At 42.8% G+C, this 19,563-nt stretch overlaps 1 protein-coding gene across 1 annotated transcript in view; it reads right to left on the bottom strand.

The window, feature by feature from the left end:
• The window catches only part of PGPEP1 (pyroglutamyl-peptidase I), a 40,814-nt gene that overhangs the window by 6,916 nt on the left and 14,335 nt on the right, over nt 1-19,563 (bottom strand). The window contains exons 3-5 of the mRNA XM_069962473.1: nt 18,879-18,995; nt 11,647-11,879; nt 9,004-9,237 (exon numbers count right to left, since the gene is read on the bottom strand). Coding sequence (XP_069818574.1) covers nt 9,045-9,237; nt 11,647-11,879; nt 18,879-18,995 — 543 coding nt within the window. The 3' untranslated portion in view covers nt 9,004-9,044. The remainder of the gene's footprint in view (nt 1-9,003; nt 9,238-11,646; nt 11,880-18,878; nt 18,996-19,563) is intronic.

The following is a 19,563-nucleotide window of genomic DNA, read 5'->3' as shown; positions in this document are numbered from 1 at the left end:
TGGTTGTGGCTGTTCCTTATTCTCTTCTTTTTTCTGTCCGCAGGTGTTCTGGAGCAGATTGCTTTAAAGGCCACCCCTTTATCTAAAGACATTAGAGCGATGTATGTATCACTCCATGTACACATACAATATTATTCCTTTCACATTTCATTCTTCATTTTCTTTCACACCAGCACACTAAATTTCCCACTAATTTTCCTATGTGTTATTTTCACACATTTGTATAACTTCACAGTCTTTTGATAAATTATTCACATGAATATCGGGGTGGATTTATATGGAACCCCCTCCCCTTTTTTTCTACCTGCACAATGGTAATGTATTTTTTTTAATGCATTTAATCTATGTTAATTGATTGCACTGGTGCCACGGCCTGTCTGATTGGTTAATCTGCCCATTAATACCATCTTACTCTCCCAGTATGCACCTCCTGACAAAGGGCTTGATCCACACAGTATCTAGCACTTTAGTAATCAGTCGCCATTTGTGGTATATGTTTTTATGTTACTTTATCCTTTCTCTCTAATCTTCCTTTTTAAATGTCTGACATCATGTAGAGGTTCCATTTAATTTATTTTGCACTTTATTGTTATAATGGTACCTCGGACGCCATACATGAACTTTATTCTACTTAATACCCAAGGAGTTGAAGACAGTTAAAGTGTCACTGTCGTGAAATTTTTTTTTGCAGAAATCAATAGTCCAGGCGATTTTAAGAAACTTTGTAATTGGGTTTATTATCCGAAAAATGCATTTTTATCATGAAAAAGCAGTTTGAAGCTCTCCCCCCTGTCTTCATTGTTCTCCTATGGAGAGAGCTAAAGAAAAGACCAAAACAGGACAACAAAGAGTTAATCTACAAATCCCTCACCCGTTATCTGTTCTGACCATCACCAGTGACCTGTCTGAGCTCAGATTACAGCTGTCACCCAGCTCCATGCCTGTAATCCTCTGTTATCTGCTTTCTGCTGCCGGCTAACTCCCTCCTTCCTCCTCCCCCCTCCCCTCTCCCTAGAACAGACAGGGGACGTCTCCTGCAACAAGTCACAATTTTCAGATTTTTCAGAGTGGATGAAAAAGAGGAAGGAGGGGGGGACCTGGGAAAAGGCTTTTTACATGCAGATAATGGCAGATTTGGCTAATAAACCCAATTACAAAGTTTCTTAAAATCGCCTGGACTATTGATTTCTGCAAAAAAAAAAAATACGACAGTGACTCTTTAAAGTACATGCATTTTGCCATTAAACCTTTGTACTTTGTTACATATAATCTTTAATTGGCTAATTGGCTAACGTGTATGTCTAATAGATTTGTATTTTATCGTGCAGTCACCTCTTCCTGCTACTATTGTTTGCTTGCTTCCATATTTGCACATCATGTTTTGGTTTTTACTCTTATTACCTACTTTTTTTTCTGAATAAAAGTATGTATCATTTTTGAATGTCTTGTGCTTTCTTGTATGGGGAATTTCTGAGTGGTTTTACACCACTTATTTAAGTATATAGGCAGTATTGGAACTTTAAAAGCTTTAAAAGGGTGCAGAAAGCTTCTGGTCTTTATACTTATAGTAGGGATGAGAGAATTTACAGTACTAAGCATTATTAAGTGAAGCACTTTGCTTTGCACAGCGTTCAGCTTTTTCAGGCACCCGGAGAGAGGCATAGATCGGCATGGAGGTGAAAGGCTGCCGGTTGACAAGCCAACCGCCAAGCCTAGCGAAGCGGGAGAAAAGTGAGCGGAAACTCCCGCCCCTCTATGACACAGCTCCATTAGGATCAATGGAGAAGTATCAAAGGGGCGGGCCAGCCCGCCTCCAGTGCTTCTCCACCCGGCCAGTGCCTGTGAATAGAACAGCACCGTGCACGGAAACTGGACCGCGGTTTAAAAGAAGAACCGCAGCCCTGCACCATTCTATACATGGGCACAACTTAAAGCAAATGTACCTATTCACTTCAAATCAAGGAGTTTACAGGGAGAAACCAACCAGGATAACGAGTTGAAGCAGTTTTGCACAGAGGGATGGGCTAAAATTCCTCCAAGCTTACGTTCAGTCCTGCAATCTAGAATTACCAGAAATTTTTGATGTAGTTACTGCCACATGTCATACAAGATACTGAATGTGAAGGTTCACATACTTATGTGTGAACTTTGATAAACAAAATAATATTTCTACTTGTTTGATTTTTTTTTATATCTAATTGTAGAACTATAGGTGCAGCAAACAGGTCATGCAGAAATAGAGAAATCTCTGAAATGTTCATAGATATGCAAAGCCCGCCCGACCCCCCGATGCAGAGCCCACCCGAACCCCGGGTGCAGTCCCGGATACTTACCCTTTCCTGCAAGTCCCACTCCTGGAAACGGAAGCGGGACGGAGATATCGGCGCCCAACGCTGAGCGCACACTGTGTGCCAATTACCAGAGATGAGTCCGATGCCCATAGAGAATGACTGGAGCCGTCATTCTCTATGGGCATCGGACTCATCTCTGCAGCGCGCGCGCACCGCTTTAGTCGGGGATATCGTCCTGGGACCGGTTTCAGGAGCGGGACTTTGCAGGAAAGGGTAAGTATCCGGGGCTGCATCGGGGGATCGGGCGGGCTCTGCGCCTGCGTCCCAGGTGACGGGTTCGGTTTAAAAATTTACACACAATGCCCTTTATCACACCTCTGTCCAGTAAGATACAACAAATTTGACCTAGTGAATTTATAAGCAGTTCTGGAATCCTGAGCCAAGGACTTAGACTATAAAATATGACTGTAAAAGTAATGGTTGATCACAGTGTGGGGTTTAAACCTAATTGGGTTATCGAGAGTTACAAAAACACGGCCACTTTCTTTGAGAGACAACACGGCTCTTGTGTCTGTTTCAAGCGTTTAGAATAGAATTGGAGAATGGAGAAAAGTATGGAGCTGTCTCCATGGCAATTTTTTTTTTTTTTAAACTTTGGATAACCCCTTTAAGGTACCTATGCAGCTTCAATAACTGTTCGGCTGGCAGTTGCCTCTCCCTTCCCCCCATATACATGAGAGTTCGACATAGCCTGAAAAGTCCTGGAATTAAAATGAACCACTTCTGGAACAGAGGACTGGAAATGAGCACCAAATAGCTTGAAAAATATGTTCAACATTTATTGGTGACAAACTGTTTTATCAATACTAAAACTTTTTTTTTTTTTTTTTTTTTTTTAAATCAGATGGTGTAGCTTTGAGGTTACATCTAGTTAGGACCTATTAGATACAAAGCACTGTTTGCCAAACAATTTTTTTTCATCAAGCTGGGTTCACACACACAACATTTTGATCAGATTTTTGAGCCCAGAACAGAGAAGGTGAAAGTCATATTATAGTTTCGGTTCCACTCCTGGCACAAAAATTGGCATCAGCATATCAGCCTGATTCTGTGCTGCAAAGGGATGACCTTAGTACTTATTAGGAGCATCGTAACAGGAGGGCAGGGTGTACACCTGTGCTGAAGAGGGTAAAGCACCAAGTGACCTAATTTGCATATTGATTTAACAATTAGGATTCTAACCTTCTGATAGGTATGCTGTAAAGGGAACCCACCACAAGAGGACTTTTTTTTTTTTTTTTTTTACATATCCTGCGGGGCTGAGAAAATAATAGGTACACTTTAAAGCTCTAAAAAGTTGAGATGAAGACAATTGACAGTGTAATGATTCCCCGTGTACAACGTAAGAATAAATAAGGATCTAGGTCTTGTGAGTTATTAATGACACACACAGTTTTATTTTTATATTAAACTTTTTATTCAACTGTACAATTACCAGAGATGACACAATGTAAAGACAAAAAAAAGGAAAGGAGAACAGCCCTTCAGGTATGATAAACATTTGGCATTTCAAGGCACTGCAACATGTGGGTTAACTGGTTTTATGCTCAGTTTTACAATGCACCACATCAGAATAATACCTGAGAATGTAATGCTTTATCACTCATAGTATTATAAAGATAACTCTGTAGTAATTGGAAGCCATCAGATACATACCGAAAATACAGTATAGCACTGTGGGGTAATTTTGTTTTTTTTAAATAACATAGAAAAAATGGATTTCTGCCTATGGCAACATGCAGTGTTTTCTAGAAAATGTTAGTGTTTCAGTGTAATCATATATAGATGACCAACAGTGAATGGGGCTCTACATCATCAGGGCTATCTCCAACTGCTTTTTTCCACCATGTTGGTCTGATTGATCTCTGTCTATACCCTGACAGGGGATAGAACGATTGATCAATCAGGACTGGTAGGCAGGGAGCAGCCCTATGGCTCAGGGCATTGTTCAATATATGATTACTGTGAAACAATTAAGTGTTACAGAGTGAATAATTTATTGCTGTACAGAGGGAACCTTGGTTCAGGAAGAACTTGATGACAGGTTCCCATTGAGGTTTAAAACAGCTGGGGAGGAGGTGGTGGAACATAACAGGCACTTACCACTCCAGCTCCAGGGCACGGGGGCCCACTTTCCTCCGCTCCAGTTCCTGGACCGCTTCCTTGTCTGAGCTGGGTCCCGGGACATGATGTGCCAGCCCTGCACAGCCTGTCAGCAGCCGAGGCAGCACCCAGAACCGGATCGGAGGACAGGGGACTCCTGTGCTGGAACTAGGGAGGCCAGTGCCTGTAGTTATGCTCAGCCACCTCCTCCCCAGCTGTCTGAAAAAAATGACGGACCCCGGACTTCTCCTTGAACATTTTACAATACTAAATAACTGCAGAAGACGAGAAATGTAAAGAGAAGTGTGAATCTTGCAGATCTAATAATTGGTTTACTTGATCACCAGGTAAAAAAAAAAATTAAACAGCATCAACAGATTACTATTTGTTTTTAAAATATCATGCAACACACTTTGCAAGTCCTTAAACCTGGTAAGCATAAGGAACAGGGACAGATTTTAAAAAATAAAAATATAAAAAATGTCTTCAAAATGTACCAGGGCTCAGCGCTGGAAGCAGACTGTCATTTTGGCAATGATAGGGATGAAAAAAAGCATTATAGTCCTCAGCACTTTGTGGTTTGGGAAAGCCATTTTGTAGAAAAGTGTTTTTCTACATTCTGCTGACAGATATATGAATGTTACCATATTTCTCCTTTCCCTAAGAGCTATCCAAGACTGCATTCACAAGTCCGTAGATTTAGCAGACCTTTCGACAGTGAATGCATGTAATCGATTCGTTCCCCGTTGACTACAGTGCTGCAGTGATTCGAAGAGTTAGCCCGCTGCCGGGATGATATTAACACATGCCTGGCAGGAACAAATCCATTGCGTGCATTCACCTGTCCATAGGTCTGAAAAATCTACGGATGTGTGAATGCAGCCTAAGGGTCAGCAGGAACCTGAATTGCAGAAGACAGATTTACTTCAGCACATCCGTAAAGGGGAACGGGAGCTTTAATATATGCCTAGGGAAAGGTTGCTTTAAAATAATAAAGTGAATTTACCTCCCAGGCTTCCGAGTCGATGCCAATACCTTACCAATCCGGGTCCTGCTGTTGTGATGTTGCAGGCCTGCCGAGCCAGTCAGTGACTGCCGCAGTGTCCCACCTTAATCGCCGATTAGCTGGGCGGGCCTGTAACGTCACTGCCCCAGGACCCGAAAATGACTGAACAGCGGGACCGGTCTGTAAGATATCGATGTCGCAGGTGCCAGGGAGGTAAGTGGATTTTTTTTTTTAAACAACAGGCATATATTAATACGTTCACTTATTATACGTTCAATTATTCACAATTGCTTTACTTTTTCTGTTGTCCAATATATTAAATAAAGCTGTAAATATGTACCAAAACATTGTAGGTCTGATATAAAATAAATGTATTTAGGGATTAAAAAAAAAAAAAAAAAAAACATTTGCTGGGAGATAATGTGTTCATAATGTCTATATTCTGACAAATGCAATGGGTAGTGTGCCGATTATATTATGTATAACCTGGGGAGTTCAGCCCATTTACCTGAGTTTAACAAACTAAAAGAAAAGAAACTTTACACACAAATACAGTAGTCTAACACAAAAATTTGTTTTAAACAGGTGTGAGAGTTCGCACCGGGAGATCTATGGCTGTATCCATGTTTTCCAGGCAGCGGTATTCAAATGCCGAGTGTTTGGGGTTTGTCTGAACTTGAACTTACTTCAAGTCCGCTCATCTCTAGATATTACATTTGAAATTCGGAGACTATGTTTAAGAAAAGCGTGTTGATCCACTGCAAAACTCACCTGTACTACCCAGCCCTTTCATAGACATGGACACCACAGCCTGAAGAAAAGTGCCCTGTTTCCTTCAAACTTTCTAATTCACAGGTTTGTTATGTGAAGTGTTTTCACGCTGCAGCGCTAGGATAAGTCTCAGCGCATATGTTAAATGGATCTATAGCCACCCATGTACCTGAATGCCACCAAGTGGCATCTGTCACAGGTATAAGTCAGACATATACACCAGGGACTCTCCCCACTATGTATGATAGACACTGCTAACAGTGTGAAATGACCAACAATGTCACCTGCACAACATGCAGAAAGGACTTTGGAATAGAATTATTGTGCAGCCATATAGTAATATTCTCACTGTTGTCCATAGCAACCAATCACAGTTTAGCTTTCATTTTACCAGAGCAATATGGAGAAAGGAAAGCTGGGTTCTAGTTGGTTGCTATAGGCAAAAAAAAAAAAAACTTACCAGTGTGATAACTCCTCCCCCCCTTTGTGTAGAACTACTGACCTCAAACAGAATACATTCAATATTGTTACCCTAATCCTTTGTAGTAGCCAATATTTGCAGTTCTAGAAGCCAATAGGAAAATTGAATACAGTGCACAGAATGCAACATCCACAATGCATTAAGCAGATTATCGGTGTATGACAACGTTTTAGGATTAGTGTCAATAAATTACACAGCGCATGTTCACTAAGACGACGCAAAAACGTCGCCTGCTCAGAGGATCCAAAGTTATTCTTAGTATAAAATATACTGCTCTCACATGGAAGCTAAAGACATTTGACACCAATCCCATGATACATCCCTGACACCACTGATCCACTGATCCATCAAGCTAGCCAATTACAATTTAGTACAATACTAGATTCTATGACAGATGCAGCATTAATATTCACAGTTGCATAGCATGCAGAACATTCCTTTATCTTCTGGAAGACTGCCTGGCAGTATATATACAATGCACTGACAGCAAATCATCACACCCGATAAGAGCAGGTGAACTGGAGGGTTCACCAATAGTCTGAAAAGTAGAATTGCACTCATGGCTTCTGTGGGGGCATATTGGCTTGCTATCAAGGAGCATCATTAGAACTACAATGGGTCTTATGGATACATCTGATTTTGTTAAAGAGGCATTCAATGAAGCTTTATTTTCTCAAAAATTTAGAGCCTTTCTTGCCAAAATTGCAATGCTTCATAAAGCACTGAAAGAAGTTCTTTTACACATGCTACCGAAGTAATCTGAGAAATTTATACAAAAACTTTTTCCAACACTAGAGGCTAACAAGCTCTTACTTTAAGGAAACATTAAAGAAAATATTTAAAGCTGTGCAAACACTGTGAATAAACACGATCTAGACATCCATAATGTATTTCTCAGCAGGTTAAGGAACAGTAATATTAGCTGGCATTGTGAGTGCCCAGTGTATGCAACTTCACTGAGCGTCAAACATCTGATCCCTGATTGATGGACTGACTGTCCTTTTCTCAGATAGGGCCTATTTACAGGAATGTGTATGTAGTGTTTAAACTCACCATTTAGAAGGCTTACCAGTCACTTATTGTTAGACTGTAATTACAGTAATCACTGTCATGAGGTATATAGTATGGAAAGTGGATTACTTTTAGATCTATAGACGAGCTGGTAAAGATGCAACAACAAAAAAAAAAAATTACAATCTTAGACAGCTTGGCTCATCTGGACAACCTATTATGACATACGAGAGTCATCCCTGCTTATCTGAATGGACGGGATGTGGTATTACATTTCTACTGCAGCAACCGCCAATTGCTTTGGCCACTACTTCCAAGGTTATCTCATCTCGTCAGTGACAGCAAGCTTAGCATAGCCTATCACTGCCCGCGGTGCTGTCCTGCCTAAGTCAGCGATTGGCTGAGCAGGTCGTTGCTGACGAAACAAGCCCGTCTAGGAAGTAGTGGCCAGGGCATTCAGTGGAGGACCCACAGACATGACAGCAGAACCCCCGAGGGAAAAGTAATGCTGTTCTTTCCCCAAGACCTGTAACACTGCATTTTTGGTACTGAATTTCCAGACAACCGGGGAGGAGTTGGCTAAGGGAAATGACATCTACTCACCTCCCCGGTTCCAGCGGCGGGTCCCGCATCATGGCGCTCCGGTCCCCGGTTCCGGCCACTTCCTGTTCTCTGACGCGGACCCGAGACTTTACGTCTCAGGTCCGCTCAGCCAGTCAGTGACGGAGGCGGGATCTGAGCGGACTTGAAACCGATCCCGCCTCAGTCATTGACTGGCTGATCGGACCTGAGACGTCACGGGCCCGTGTCAGACACCAGGAAGCGGCCGGGGACCGGAGCGCCGTGATGCGGGACCACCGCTGGAACCGGGGAGGTGAGTGCACGCCGTTTCCCTCAGCCCCCCTCCCCCGTTTTCAACAACAATCAGTATCTGTGACTGGCCCTGCAGACTGGGAGTATCCCAGACCTAGCATTTCCAGGCAAGCAGCTCTACGCCACATCAACTCCTTAGAGGGGTGATATGCATCAAGCCCAAGGGGCTTAAGGATGAGAGCCCATTGCAATTTTCCCAATTTTAACCCCTCTTACAAGATCCTCTCTTTTTTCTTCCCTTCTCTTTCATTTCTATAGGAGGGTCTGACATTAATCATATTTGGCAAGAACAGTTGGCATAACAGGCTTGCACATTCAGAACCTTTCAGATAGGATAAAATAATCCTTAAAAAAAAAAAAAAAAAAAACATTTTACCCACACATAGGAATGTTAAGTTTTCACATACAGAAATGATTATATAAACTTGCTTGTTGATCATGCTTTTTGTCAGTGATTGTGATCACAATTGATCTGGTCCTCAGATTGCTCCAACATGTCTAGGATCACCTGCAGGATGGTCTGCAGTGCTCTTCCAAGTTGTGCTGCTGTGTATGGCTTTCCTAAAGGAGGCACATGGATGAACACAGATTTGCCATGGCTCTCATATAGAGATCTATAGTAAGTGAAGTCACACAGATACCTGTATAAAAAACAAACAGTGCATTAGTGTGTGCAACCCATATGTTTAAAGCAGAGTAAGGCAACATCAAAGAAAAAGGTTAACTGGAGACTGGTTTTAGGGTACTTTTACAGACATTCTTAAAGCCAAAGCCAGAAATGTATTTGAAAAGAGGAGATATCTCAATCTTTCCTTTATGACCAGTTCTGTTTATAGTCTGTTCCATGCTTTGGCTTCAAAAATCTGCCAGATATCTGTCAAATAAGTCTGTGTAAAAGGACCCCCCTAGTCTTTAGGTCCTATTACACGGGCCAATCGGGGCAAGATGAATACTTTAAATTGGGCCTATTACACAGCCAATAGTTTAGCAAGGGCTGCCTGGACATTGTTACCGATATCCTTGCAGCCCTTGCCCAAACAGTGTACTTTACCCATCCATGCTCCAGGACCCCTCCTGCGCTCTGCTTCCTCCATGGTCCCGCATGCTGCAGCTTCTGTCTAAGCTGACAGGCCACTCAGCTAATCACTGGCTATGCAATCACTCACTGACTGGACCGCTGCGGGACTGTAAAGCTGCAGCGTGTGGGACCAAGGAAGAACCACAGGAGGAGCCCTGGAGCATGGATGGGAAATAATCTATAAGGCTCTAAAATGTTACTGTAATATCGTGACTGAAAGAAGGATGATGGTGCTTTAGGTAAAATGTTTTGTTTTTAACAATTCGCCTTCTCAAAAAGCACTGTGCATGCGATACCATCAGCATTAGTTCTGCTATATCTATTGAACTCTAGTTACAGCCTTTATCGAGGTCCCAGCATGGACAAACGTCTACTAACTAGGCACAATATCTAAATAAATAATCTTGAATCATGATTAAAAACACCCCTAAAAACAAAAACATAAAAGTGGGATCCCTTCCCTTCCATTGCCACATCATGATAATCATGTTAGCAGCAGCAACTTCCTCAATATAAGGTGCAATAATAAGCTATAGTATATAAGCAACAATGAATTCACAAAAAATATATAGCAGCTATTATAGCGAAACGAGTTGTAGACATACAGATATGTAGAGGCAACACAAATATTTCATGTAATCCATCATAAAAAAAAAAAAAAAAAAAAAAAAAAATAATATAATATATATATATATATATATATATATATATATATATATATATATATATATATACATACATACATACATACATACATACATACACACACACACATATACATACACACACTATACATGCCCATAAACTACAGAGTATAATAATAGGAGCATGTAAGCTCCAAATAGATGAAAATGCTGCCCTTAAAGAGAACCTGTCACCCCCCGTGCCGGGGTGACAGGCTCCCGACCCCCCGTTAGATCCCCATATACATACCTCATCACGCTCACAGGAGAGTCAGATGCTCATAGAGAATGAATGGCGAGTCCGATGCTCCATCATTCTCTATGGGCATCAGACTCTCCTGTGAGTTCGTGTGCCAGGCTTCGGGCGCTGAAATCTCAGTCACCCGACCGGCTCAGGAAGCAGGACCCGGCGCGATGAGGTATGTATAGGGGGATCTAACGGGGGGTCGGGAGCCTGTCACGCCGGCACAGGGGTGACAGGTTTCCTTTAATGTATACCGCGGAATAGTGGGACCCCACCTCAGGCCTCGAAGTACGTTTCGCCACACTGGCTTCCTTGGGAAGTAAGAGTAAATGTGGCGGAATCCTGGAATTCTCCAGCAGGATGTTGCTGATCAGAAATAGGAGGGGTAGGGCAGATATGTACACAGGTGTACACAACGCGTTTCGAGACCGGTCCGGTCTCTTTATCAAGTGTCTAATACCATAATACAAAGGCACATATATAGATAAATATATCTAAATAGATATGTACCTTTGTATTATTATGGTATTGACACTTGATAAAGAGACTGGACTCGAAACGCGTTGTTGCTGCCATAATTCTTTTAATAAATTTTATGATATTTAATATCACTATTACCCCTTGGACCTGCGCCTGTTTTACCCGCCGTGGAGTGGAGGAGGATACTGACTGTCTTTAATCCCTGTGGGGATTAGTAAGGAGTGGCTGCGGTTCAGTCACATGCTATCAGTAAGAGTTGTGACTTACACCAGCACAACCTACTCAGGTGAGAGTTCTATGTGCTTGCTTTCACCACTTCAGCCCTGTCTGAATTACGCTATGGAGCGCTGTCTTATACTTTGTTTCTAATGTTCTGTTTCTAATGTTCTGTTAAGGGAATTGGAGCCTTCCACATAAGTACAATTTAAAATGTGCCGTTTGGGTCAGAGGTTGGTTAGCCTGCATCAAGATAATAAATCTAACCACAATTCAAAATAACTTTGGTAAAAGAATAGTTCAATTACAATAAACCATATCTGTAACATATGAAACTAAATGTATGCACCTGCCCGCATCTGTAGACACTGTAAACTGAACATCTAGCCCCGCTGATGATGCTCTCTTGCAAACTACATCCATGTCAATAAAGGACTGTAAGCATTCAGGGCCTCCCTCCACACAGCACTGTGTGTCTGGGCAGAATTGGCTGTTGTCCAGACGAAGGTACCCTTTGTTGTGGCCACACTTTTCTAGTGTTATGGATGAGGCCATTCCAGAAACTCCAACATGAATTATGAACTATGAATAAAAAAATTATTTAATACAGACAAGCAACAAGTCATATGCAATCTACAATAAAAATAATAAAAAGACTAGAATTTCTAAGGTTTTTATAGATACAATGTCAAATGTATCTCTTATTTCAGGTCTATTTAAAAAGGTACATCATCCAAGGCAATGTTTTGCCCAAAACATGGCATTTCTCAAGCTGAGAAGTGGAGAGGTCAGGGCAGAAAATGCCTGCTCAGGCAATCATTGGCAACCCTGTTGTCCTGCAGCAGGAGTCTACGATGAGGTCAGTAATTGAGAAAAAAAGAAAATACAACCATGACAAGGTCTATAGACCTGCTATAGTGAAGCAGGTCTACATTAATGTAGTGTAGTAAAACTAAGTGCAATGACACACGTTATTAAATAAAATTTCTTGTCTGTTTATTTAGGGTAGTAAATGGGTAGTGAACATCTTTTCAGTTTCACATGAACCACTGACTAAGAGTGTTAATTTAGAGGACATAAAAAAATTAAATGGAGGCTATTAAATGCCTCCATGGAGGGTACTCATTTAAACAGTGTGAGTTATCAAGGGTTTGGATATTCTGATAAGATTGGAACATGCTTTAAAGTGTCACTGTCGTGAAATTTTTAGTACAGGCGATTTTTAAGAAACTTTGTAATTGGGTTTATTAGCCAAAAATGCATTTTTATCATGAAAAAGCAGTTTGAAGCTCTCCCCCTGTCTTCATTGTTCTCCTATGGAGAGGGCTAAATAAAAAAACCTAAACAGGACAACAAACTACTCTCACCCTACAAATACCTCACCCTTTATCTCCTCTGACAGTCAGCACTGACCTCTCTGACCTCTGATTACAGCTGTCACCCAGCTCTGTGCCTGTAATCCTCTGTTATCTGCTTTCGGCTAACTCCCTCCTCCCCTCTCCCTAGAACAGACTGGGTTGTGTCTAATGCAACAAGTCACAATTTCCTGATTTTTTGCAGTGAATGGAAAAGAGGGAGGGAGGAGGGAGGGGGGAAACTGGGAAAAGGCTTTTTAAATGCAGATAATGGCATATTTGGCTAATAAACCAAATTACAAAGTTTCTTAAAATCGCCTGGACTATTGATTTCTGCAAAAAAAAAAAAAAAAAAAAAATTATATTATATTATATTATATTATAATATATATATATATAAATATATATATATATATATATATATATATATATACACATACATATATACATACACTCACCGGCCACTTTATTAGGTACACCTGTCCAACTGCACGTTACCACTTAATTTCTAATCAGCCAATCAAATGGCGGCAACTCAGTGCATTTAGGCATGTAGACATGGTCAAGACAATCTCCTGCAGTTCAAACCGAGCATCAGTATGGGGAAGAAAGGTGATTTGAGTGCCTTTGAATGTGGCATGGTTGTTGGTGCCAGAAGGGCTGGTCTGAGTATGTCAGAAACTGCTGATCTACTGGGATTTTCACGCACAACCATCTCTAGGGTTTACAGAGAATGGTCCGAAAAAGAAAAAAAACATCCAGTGAGCGGCAGTTCTGTGGGCGGAAATGCCTTGTTGATGCCAGAGGTCAGAGGAGAATGGACAGACTGGTTCGAGCTGATAGAAAGGCAACAGTGACTCAAATAGCCAACCGTTACAACCAAGGTAGGCAGAAGAGCATCTCTGAACGCACAGTACGTCCAACTTTGAGGCAGATGGGCTACAGCAGCAGAAGACCACACCGGGTGCCACTCCTTTCAGCTAAGAACAGGAAACTGAGGCTACAATTTGCACAAGCTCATCGAAATTGGACAGTAGAAGATTGGAAAAACAGTGCCTGGTCTGATGAGTCTCGATTTCTGCTGCGACATTCGGATGGTAGGGTCAGAATTTGGCGTCAACAACATGAAAGCATGGATCCATCCTGCCTTGTATCAGCGGTTCAGGCTGGTGGTGGTGGTGTGATGGTGTGGGGAATATTTTCTAGGCACTCTTTGGGCCCCATAGTACCAATTGAGCATCGTTGCAACGCCACAGCCTACCTGAGTATTGTTGCTGACCATGTCCATCCCTTTATGACCACAATGTACCCAACATCTGATGGCTACTTTCAGCAGGATAATGCGCCATGTCATAAAGCTAGAATCATCTCAGACTGGTTTCTTGAACATGACAATGAGTTCACTGTACTCCAATGGCCTCCACAGTCACCAGATCTCAATCCAATAGAGCATCTTTGGGATGTGGTGGAACGGGAGATTCGCATTATGGATGTGCAGCCGACAAATCTGCGGCAACTGTGTGATGCCATCATGTCAATATGGACCAAAATCTCTGAGGAATGCTTCTAGCACCTTGTTGTATCTATGCCACGAAGAATTGAGGCAGTTCTGAAGGCAAAAGGGGGTCCAATCCGTTACTAGCATGGTGTACCTAATAAAGTGGCCGGTGAGTGTATATATGACAGTGACTTCTTAAGAACATCTACTAAGCCTGCTTCACACGCAATGAGTGTCAGCTGTATATTACAAAAGTGTCACTGGCATCTAGGGGGTGATACCAGTACACTCATTTCTATGAACCCCTCTTGCCCACATATTCACTGGGGTGCCAACTGTTTCAGGAAGATGACTTTTATATACCTGCAGTGGGATAACAATCCCACTGAGAATATATAATCTCAATGAAAGTGAAAGATCCGCAGCAGATTTCGCTGCAAACTCACATTGCGAGCGTGTGAACCCACCCTAAACTCAAAATATACAAAAATTTAATGAAATCAGCATTTCTACAAGCAGCACTCATGCTTCTATCTCTGGCTCAGAATACCAGGGCAAGCTACTGTCAGTTTACTGCTGCTACAAGAGGAAAATGTTATCTGTAAAAGCCCTTTTATATTGGCCAATTGTCGTTAGTGACTGGTCCTAGGAACGCTCATTTACCTGATAATCAGGCTGTGTAATGCTACGTTTACACAAAACGATTATCGGGAGAATTTTCGCGATAACTATGTTCGAATTCGAACGATAATCGTACGTGTAAACGCGGCGAACGATCGATAAATCGTTCATTTTGATCTTTTAACATGTTCATAAATCGTCGTTCGCAAAAAATTTGCTGATCGTTCCATGTAAACAGTCATCGCACGATAGTCCGCCCGCCGCCCCGCTCGCAGCCTGGCCCCCCGCTCATCTGCAGCCCCCTGCGCCGGCTCGATCGCCACCCCCGCCGCTCTGATCGCCACCCCCGCCGCGACCATACGTTATCTGCTCCGCGTCGCAGGTCTTCGACATCCCCGGCTCTGCTCTTCAGTGCACTGATTGGCTGAAGAGGAGACGTTTGAAATTCCTGGCTCCCCTCTTCAGCCAATCAGTGCACTGAAGAGCGGAGTCGGGGATGTCGAAGACGTGCGACGCAGAGCAGGTAACGTATGCTCGTGGCCAGGGCGGGGGCGATCGGAGCGGCGCAGGGGGCTGCGGTTGACCATGGGGCCGGGCTGCGGATGAGCAGGGGGCCGGACTGTGGGCGTGCGATCGCAAAAGATTTTTCTGTACGATATATCGTACAGTCTAAACGCTGATCGTTATAAAAAAAAAATAGTTACTTCGAAATTGTTAATCGTGCGATTGGGCCAATTATCGCTCCGTGTAAACTTGCATAAGGGTCCATTTACACAGAAAGATTATCTAACAGATTATCTGCCAAAGATTTGAAGCCAAAGCCAGAAACAGACTATAAACAGATCAGGTCATAAAGGAAAGCCTGAGATTTCTCCTCTTTTCTAATCCATTCCTGGCTTTGGCTTCAAATCTTTGACAGATAATCTTTCTATGTAAATGAACCCTAAAAGGTCCAACAATTAGAAAACTGATGGACTGCAGCAGCCTTTATATATCAAAATGAAAGTTCTCTCCTATGCAGTTTTAGCTGTAGTTTGGAAACAGAACACTTTGGCCCAGCTTTATCAATCTGCCAAACACAAAAAAACGGATGCATTTTTGTCTCAAAGAGCAACCAATACAAGTCAACTTTAGAAATTAAGCTGAACTGTAAGACAAACTGATAAATCTGGGCCATGTACTGTCTAGTATTCCCACAATGACCAATCACAGCTCAGCTTTCATATGTTAACAACATGAAAGCTGAGCTGTGATTAGTTGCTATGATTTTTGTCTTCAGACAGTCCCAATCCATTCTATCACAGTGTATAGGAGTCGAGAGTAGGGCTGGGCGATATGGCCTAAAAAATTTATATCACGATATAAATTTGATGCATGCACGATATAACGATATATCAATTTTTTTGTGTGTGTATACAACATCAGCCCCATGCCATTTTTTGCCATCATCCTGTCTCCCAGCCAGCACCATCATCCCTTATGTCAGGGCTTGACAAATTTCATTAGAATCTAGGAGCCAAGGTTTTTTTTATACTTATAAAGCGTTATTTTCAACAACGAAAATAACACATCTTAAATTAACAATAAAGAAGACTAGAATCAAACAGCATGGGCATCAACAAGATAATGTGACACACACCACGGTACACCCACGTGCCATCAGCGGCTCAGCCCTGCGCAATCAGCCCCCTTTGTGCCATCTCTGTGCCATCAGCCCCCCCCCCCCCTTGTGCCAGTCATCAGCTCTCCCCTGTGCAATCAGCCACCCCTGGTGCCAGTCATCAGCCCTCCCCTGTGCCAGTCATCAGCCCCCCCCTTGTGCCAGTTATCACCCCCCCTTGCCAGTCATCAGCCCTCCCCTATGCCTTCAGCCCACCCTGTGCCATCAGCCCCCCCTTGTGCCAGTCATCAGCCCCCCTTGCCAGTCATCAGCCTTCCCCTGTGCCAGTCATCAGTCCTCCCCTGTGCCAGTCATCAGTCCTCCCCTGTGCCAGTCATCAGTCCTCCCCTGTGCCAGTCATCAGTCCTCCCCTGTGCCAGTCATCAGTCCTCCCCTGTGCCAGTCATCAGTCCTCCCCTGTGCCAGTCATCAGTCCTCCCCTGTGCCAGTCATCAGTCCTCCCCTGTGCCAGTCATCAGTCCTCCCCTGTGCCAGTCATCAGTCCTCCCCTGTGCCAGTCATCAGCCCCCCCCCCCTTGCCAGTCATCAGCCCCCCCCCCCGGTGCCAGTCATCTCCCCCTCCCCTATGCCATCATCAGCTTTCCCTATGTGCCAGCCAAGCCCCATGCCATTGCCACATCATTTCCCCCCAGCCAGGGCCATCATAGGCCCCATGCCATAGCCATCTGCACCCCCGACCCCTCTGCTACTTACCTTTCCTGCAGGGCTGGCTGATGGAGTCCGCGAGGCGTGATGGGCCGCATCTTCTTCCCAGCATGCACTGGGAGAGACCTGACGTCACACGCATCGTCAGCTAGCGCGCTGACGATGTGTGAATGAAAGGCCCTGCAGCGCGGTACCACGGAGCGGTAAGTGAGAAGCTTATTCACAACCGCTCCGTGGGCATGTATCGCGATATGACGATATGCCGAAAATACATATCTCAATCCGAATTGATGACGATATTTTTGCATATCGTTCATATCGCCCAGCCCTAGTCGAGAGTAATAATTTCATAGATTACTATGTAGCAATCACTGTTATTATAAAGCTTATTAGTCTGAGCTTTATAACAGCAGATGAAGCCACTATGGAACAGTATAGAACAGTATGAAATCATTGTCTGCTCATAAGTTTCTAGCACGGTGGTGAGGGTAGCATGGGGAAACAGACAAGGGGAATCACTGTATAGTATATTCGGACCTGCATCACCCAGGTGCAATGAAGGGGCCTGTTACTGTCACATTATACAGTGAGGTAGTGCTGTATAATGTGACATTGAGTTAACATCCCCTCACCTTTTCCTCTAGCCAAACAAGGTTGGCTATGGGACACGTAAAGCAAATCCCTCTTTGGTGCTGATGAAAATAGACAAGGAAGAAGCCTGAGGCTCAGACCATGAAGAGGTCTGTATGAACATTGTGTAAAAAGAATATAATTAAACTACTATGTAATGAACAATTAATAAAAAAAAACAAACATAAATCACATGGCTTCATCATTGTGTGGAAAGGCTTACTGCCTTTACAAGTTGCCAGATAGGAGAAAGTAGACAAATTTTGTCCAGTTAACAGTGGCACCACTGGGGACACATGGAAGAAAAAAAAACAGATGAGAATATAATTTTTTAATGCTAAAAACACTAAACATTACTTTGAATCAGCTATTAACTGACTTTCAGAATATTTGATATGAGAAAGATTCATATCCACACTTTCATGTCTGTTAAAACATTAAAGTGACACTGTCACCCCCATTTTGCATTTGGACTGCTCTCCACAGGTGTAAAGGGTAAATGTTACAGCTTTCATCACTTATTTTATATCACACCTCATGGTGCTTGTTCTGGTAAAAAGTCGTTTTTATCACCTGTGGATTGGTATATGTGGGCGGGGTCTCGCGGGCTTTGTGTCACATTGCTCCGCCCCTAGCGTCACTTAGCCCCGCCCCATCTGTTATGTCACCGCCGCATAGGCCCTGCCCCTCAGCAGCCATTGGAAGGGCCAGCCTAAAGCTCTAGGCCCCACTCCCCTAGATTGTCCCACACCAATGGTCGATGAGGGGCGTGGCCTATTCGGTGATGACATCACGGATGGGGCGGGGCTAAGCTGCGCTAGGGGCAGAACGGTGTGGCACAAAGGCAGCGAGGCGCCGCCCACATATACCAATCCACAGGTGATAAAAACGACTTTTAACCAGAACAAGCACCATGAGGTGTGATATAAAATAAGTAATGAAAGCTGTAACATTTACCCTTTACACCTGTGGAGAGCAGTCAAAATGCAAATAGGGGGTGACAGTGTCACTTTAAGTAAATGCGGAGAATGCAGTATTCCACTTTTTGTGATGCAGAGAAAAAAAGAACCTGCATCATTTCTTTTTTTTTTTTAATTAGGTGAGGGCAAAATGATAAGTAATCGACCCAGTAAATAATTTCACAAGTTTACCTGAGGTCTGTGCTTTATCCATAAATCAGGGATTAACCTTTGCACAGTTTGATACTCAACTGGAACTTCGTAGACATGAAGATCAACCCTGTCACCAAGGCCTAACTTTTCCAGTTCCTGCAAAAAGGAACAAAAAAAAAAAAACCTAAGAGGTAATGGTAATTTATCCAGATTCATAATAGTAAAAGATCTAACAGGATCTCAAACCTCACACATGTCTCTTTATTGAGTATCAGTATCACAAATCCAGATGGGTCCACCATGCAACTCAATAGGCATGTTTCTTGCTTTGTCTGGTATATTGGATGCTATATATCAAATTAAGTTATCTCCTCTTCGTCTGCCATATGAAACCCAACATAGAACTATACAGTCTGTAATATGGATACATTTTGACATCACTGTGGGTAGAGCTGCCAACGTAATCTAAAGGTATATACCCTGTTCCTACAACAGCACAGGGTTTTTTGGTTTGTTTTTTTCAAAGAAACAGGGCTCCACATGGCCACTAAAATGGCTGACAATGCAATAAAAAAAATATAATTTGGGCCCTAATTTTGTAGACCTAGCAACAAATATCATCCAACTGATTCTTCTATCCCCGGCCCTTCTGCTTATGGTAAAATATTACCACACCAAAGGTGTTTTACCCAGGACAAGCACAGGAAGGAAGTGTCTGGGGAAG

The sequence above is a fragment of the Dendropsophus ebraccatus genome, chromosome 3 (genome assembly GCF_027789765.1).
Source record: "Dendropsophus ebraccatus isolate aDenEbr1 chromosome 3, aDenEbr1.pat, whole genome shotgun sequence".
NCBI classification, from domain to species: domain Eukaryota; kingdom Metazoa; phylum Chordata; class Amphibia; order Anura; family Hylidae; genus Dendropsophus; species Dendropsophus ebraccatus.
The sequence above is the reverse complement of the archived record's forward strand: the minus strand, read 5'-3'. Positions and strand labels throughout refer to the sequence as shown.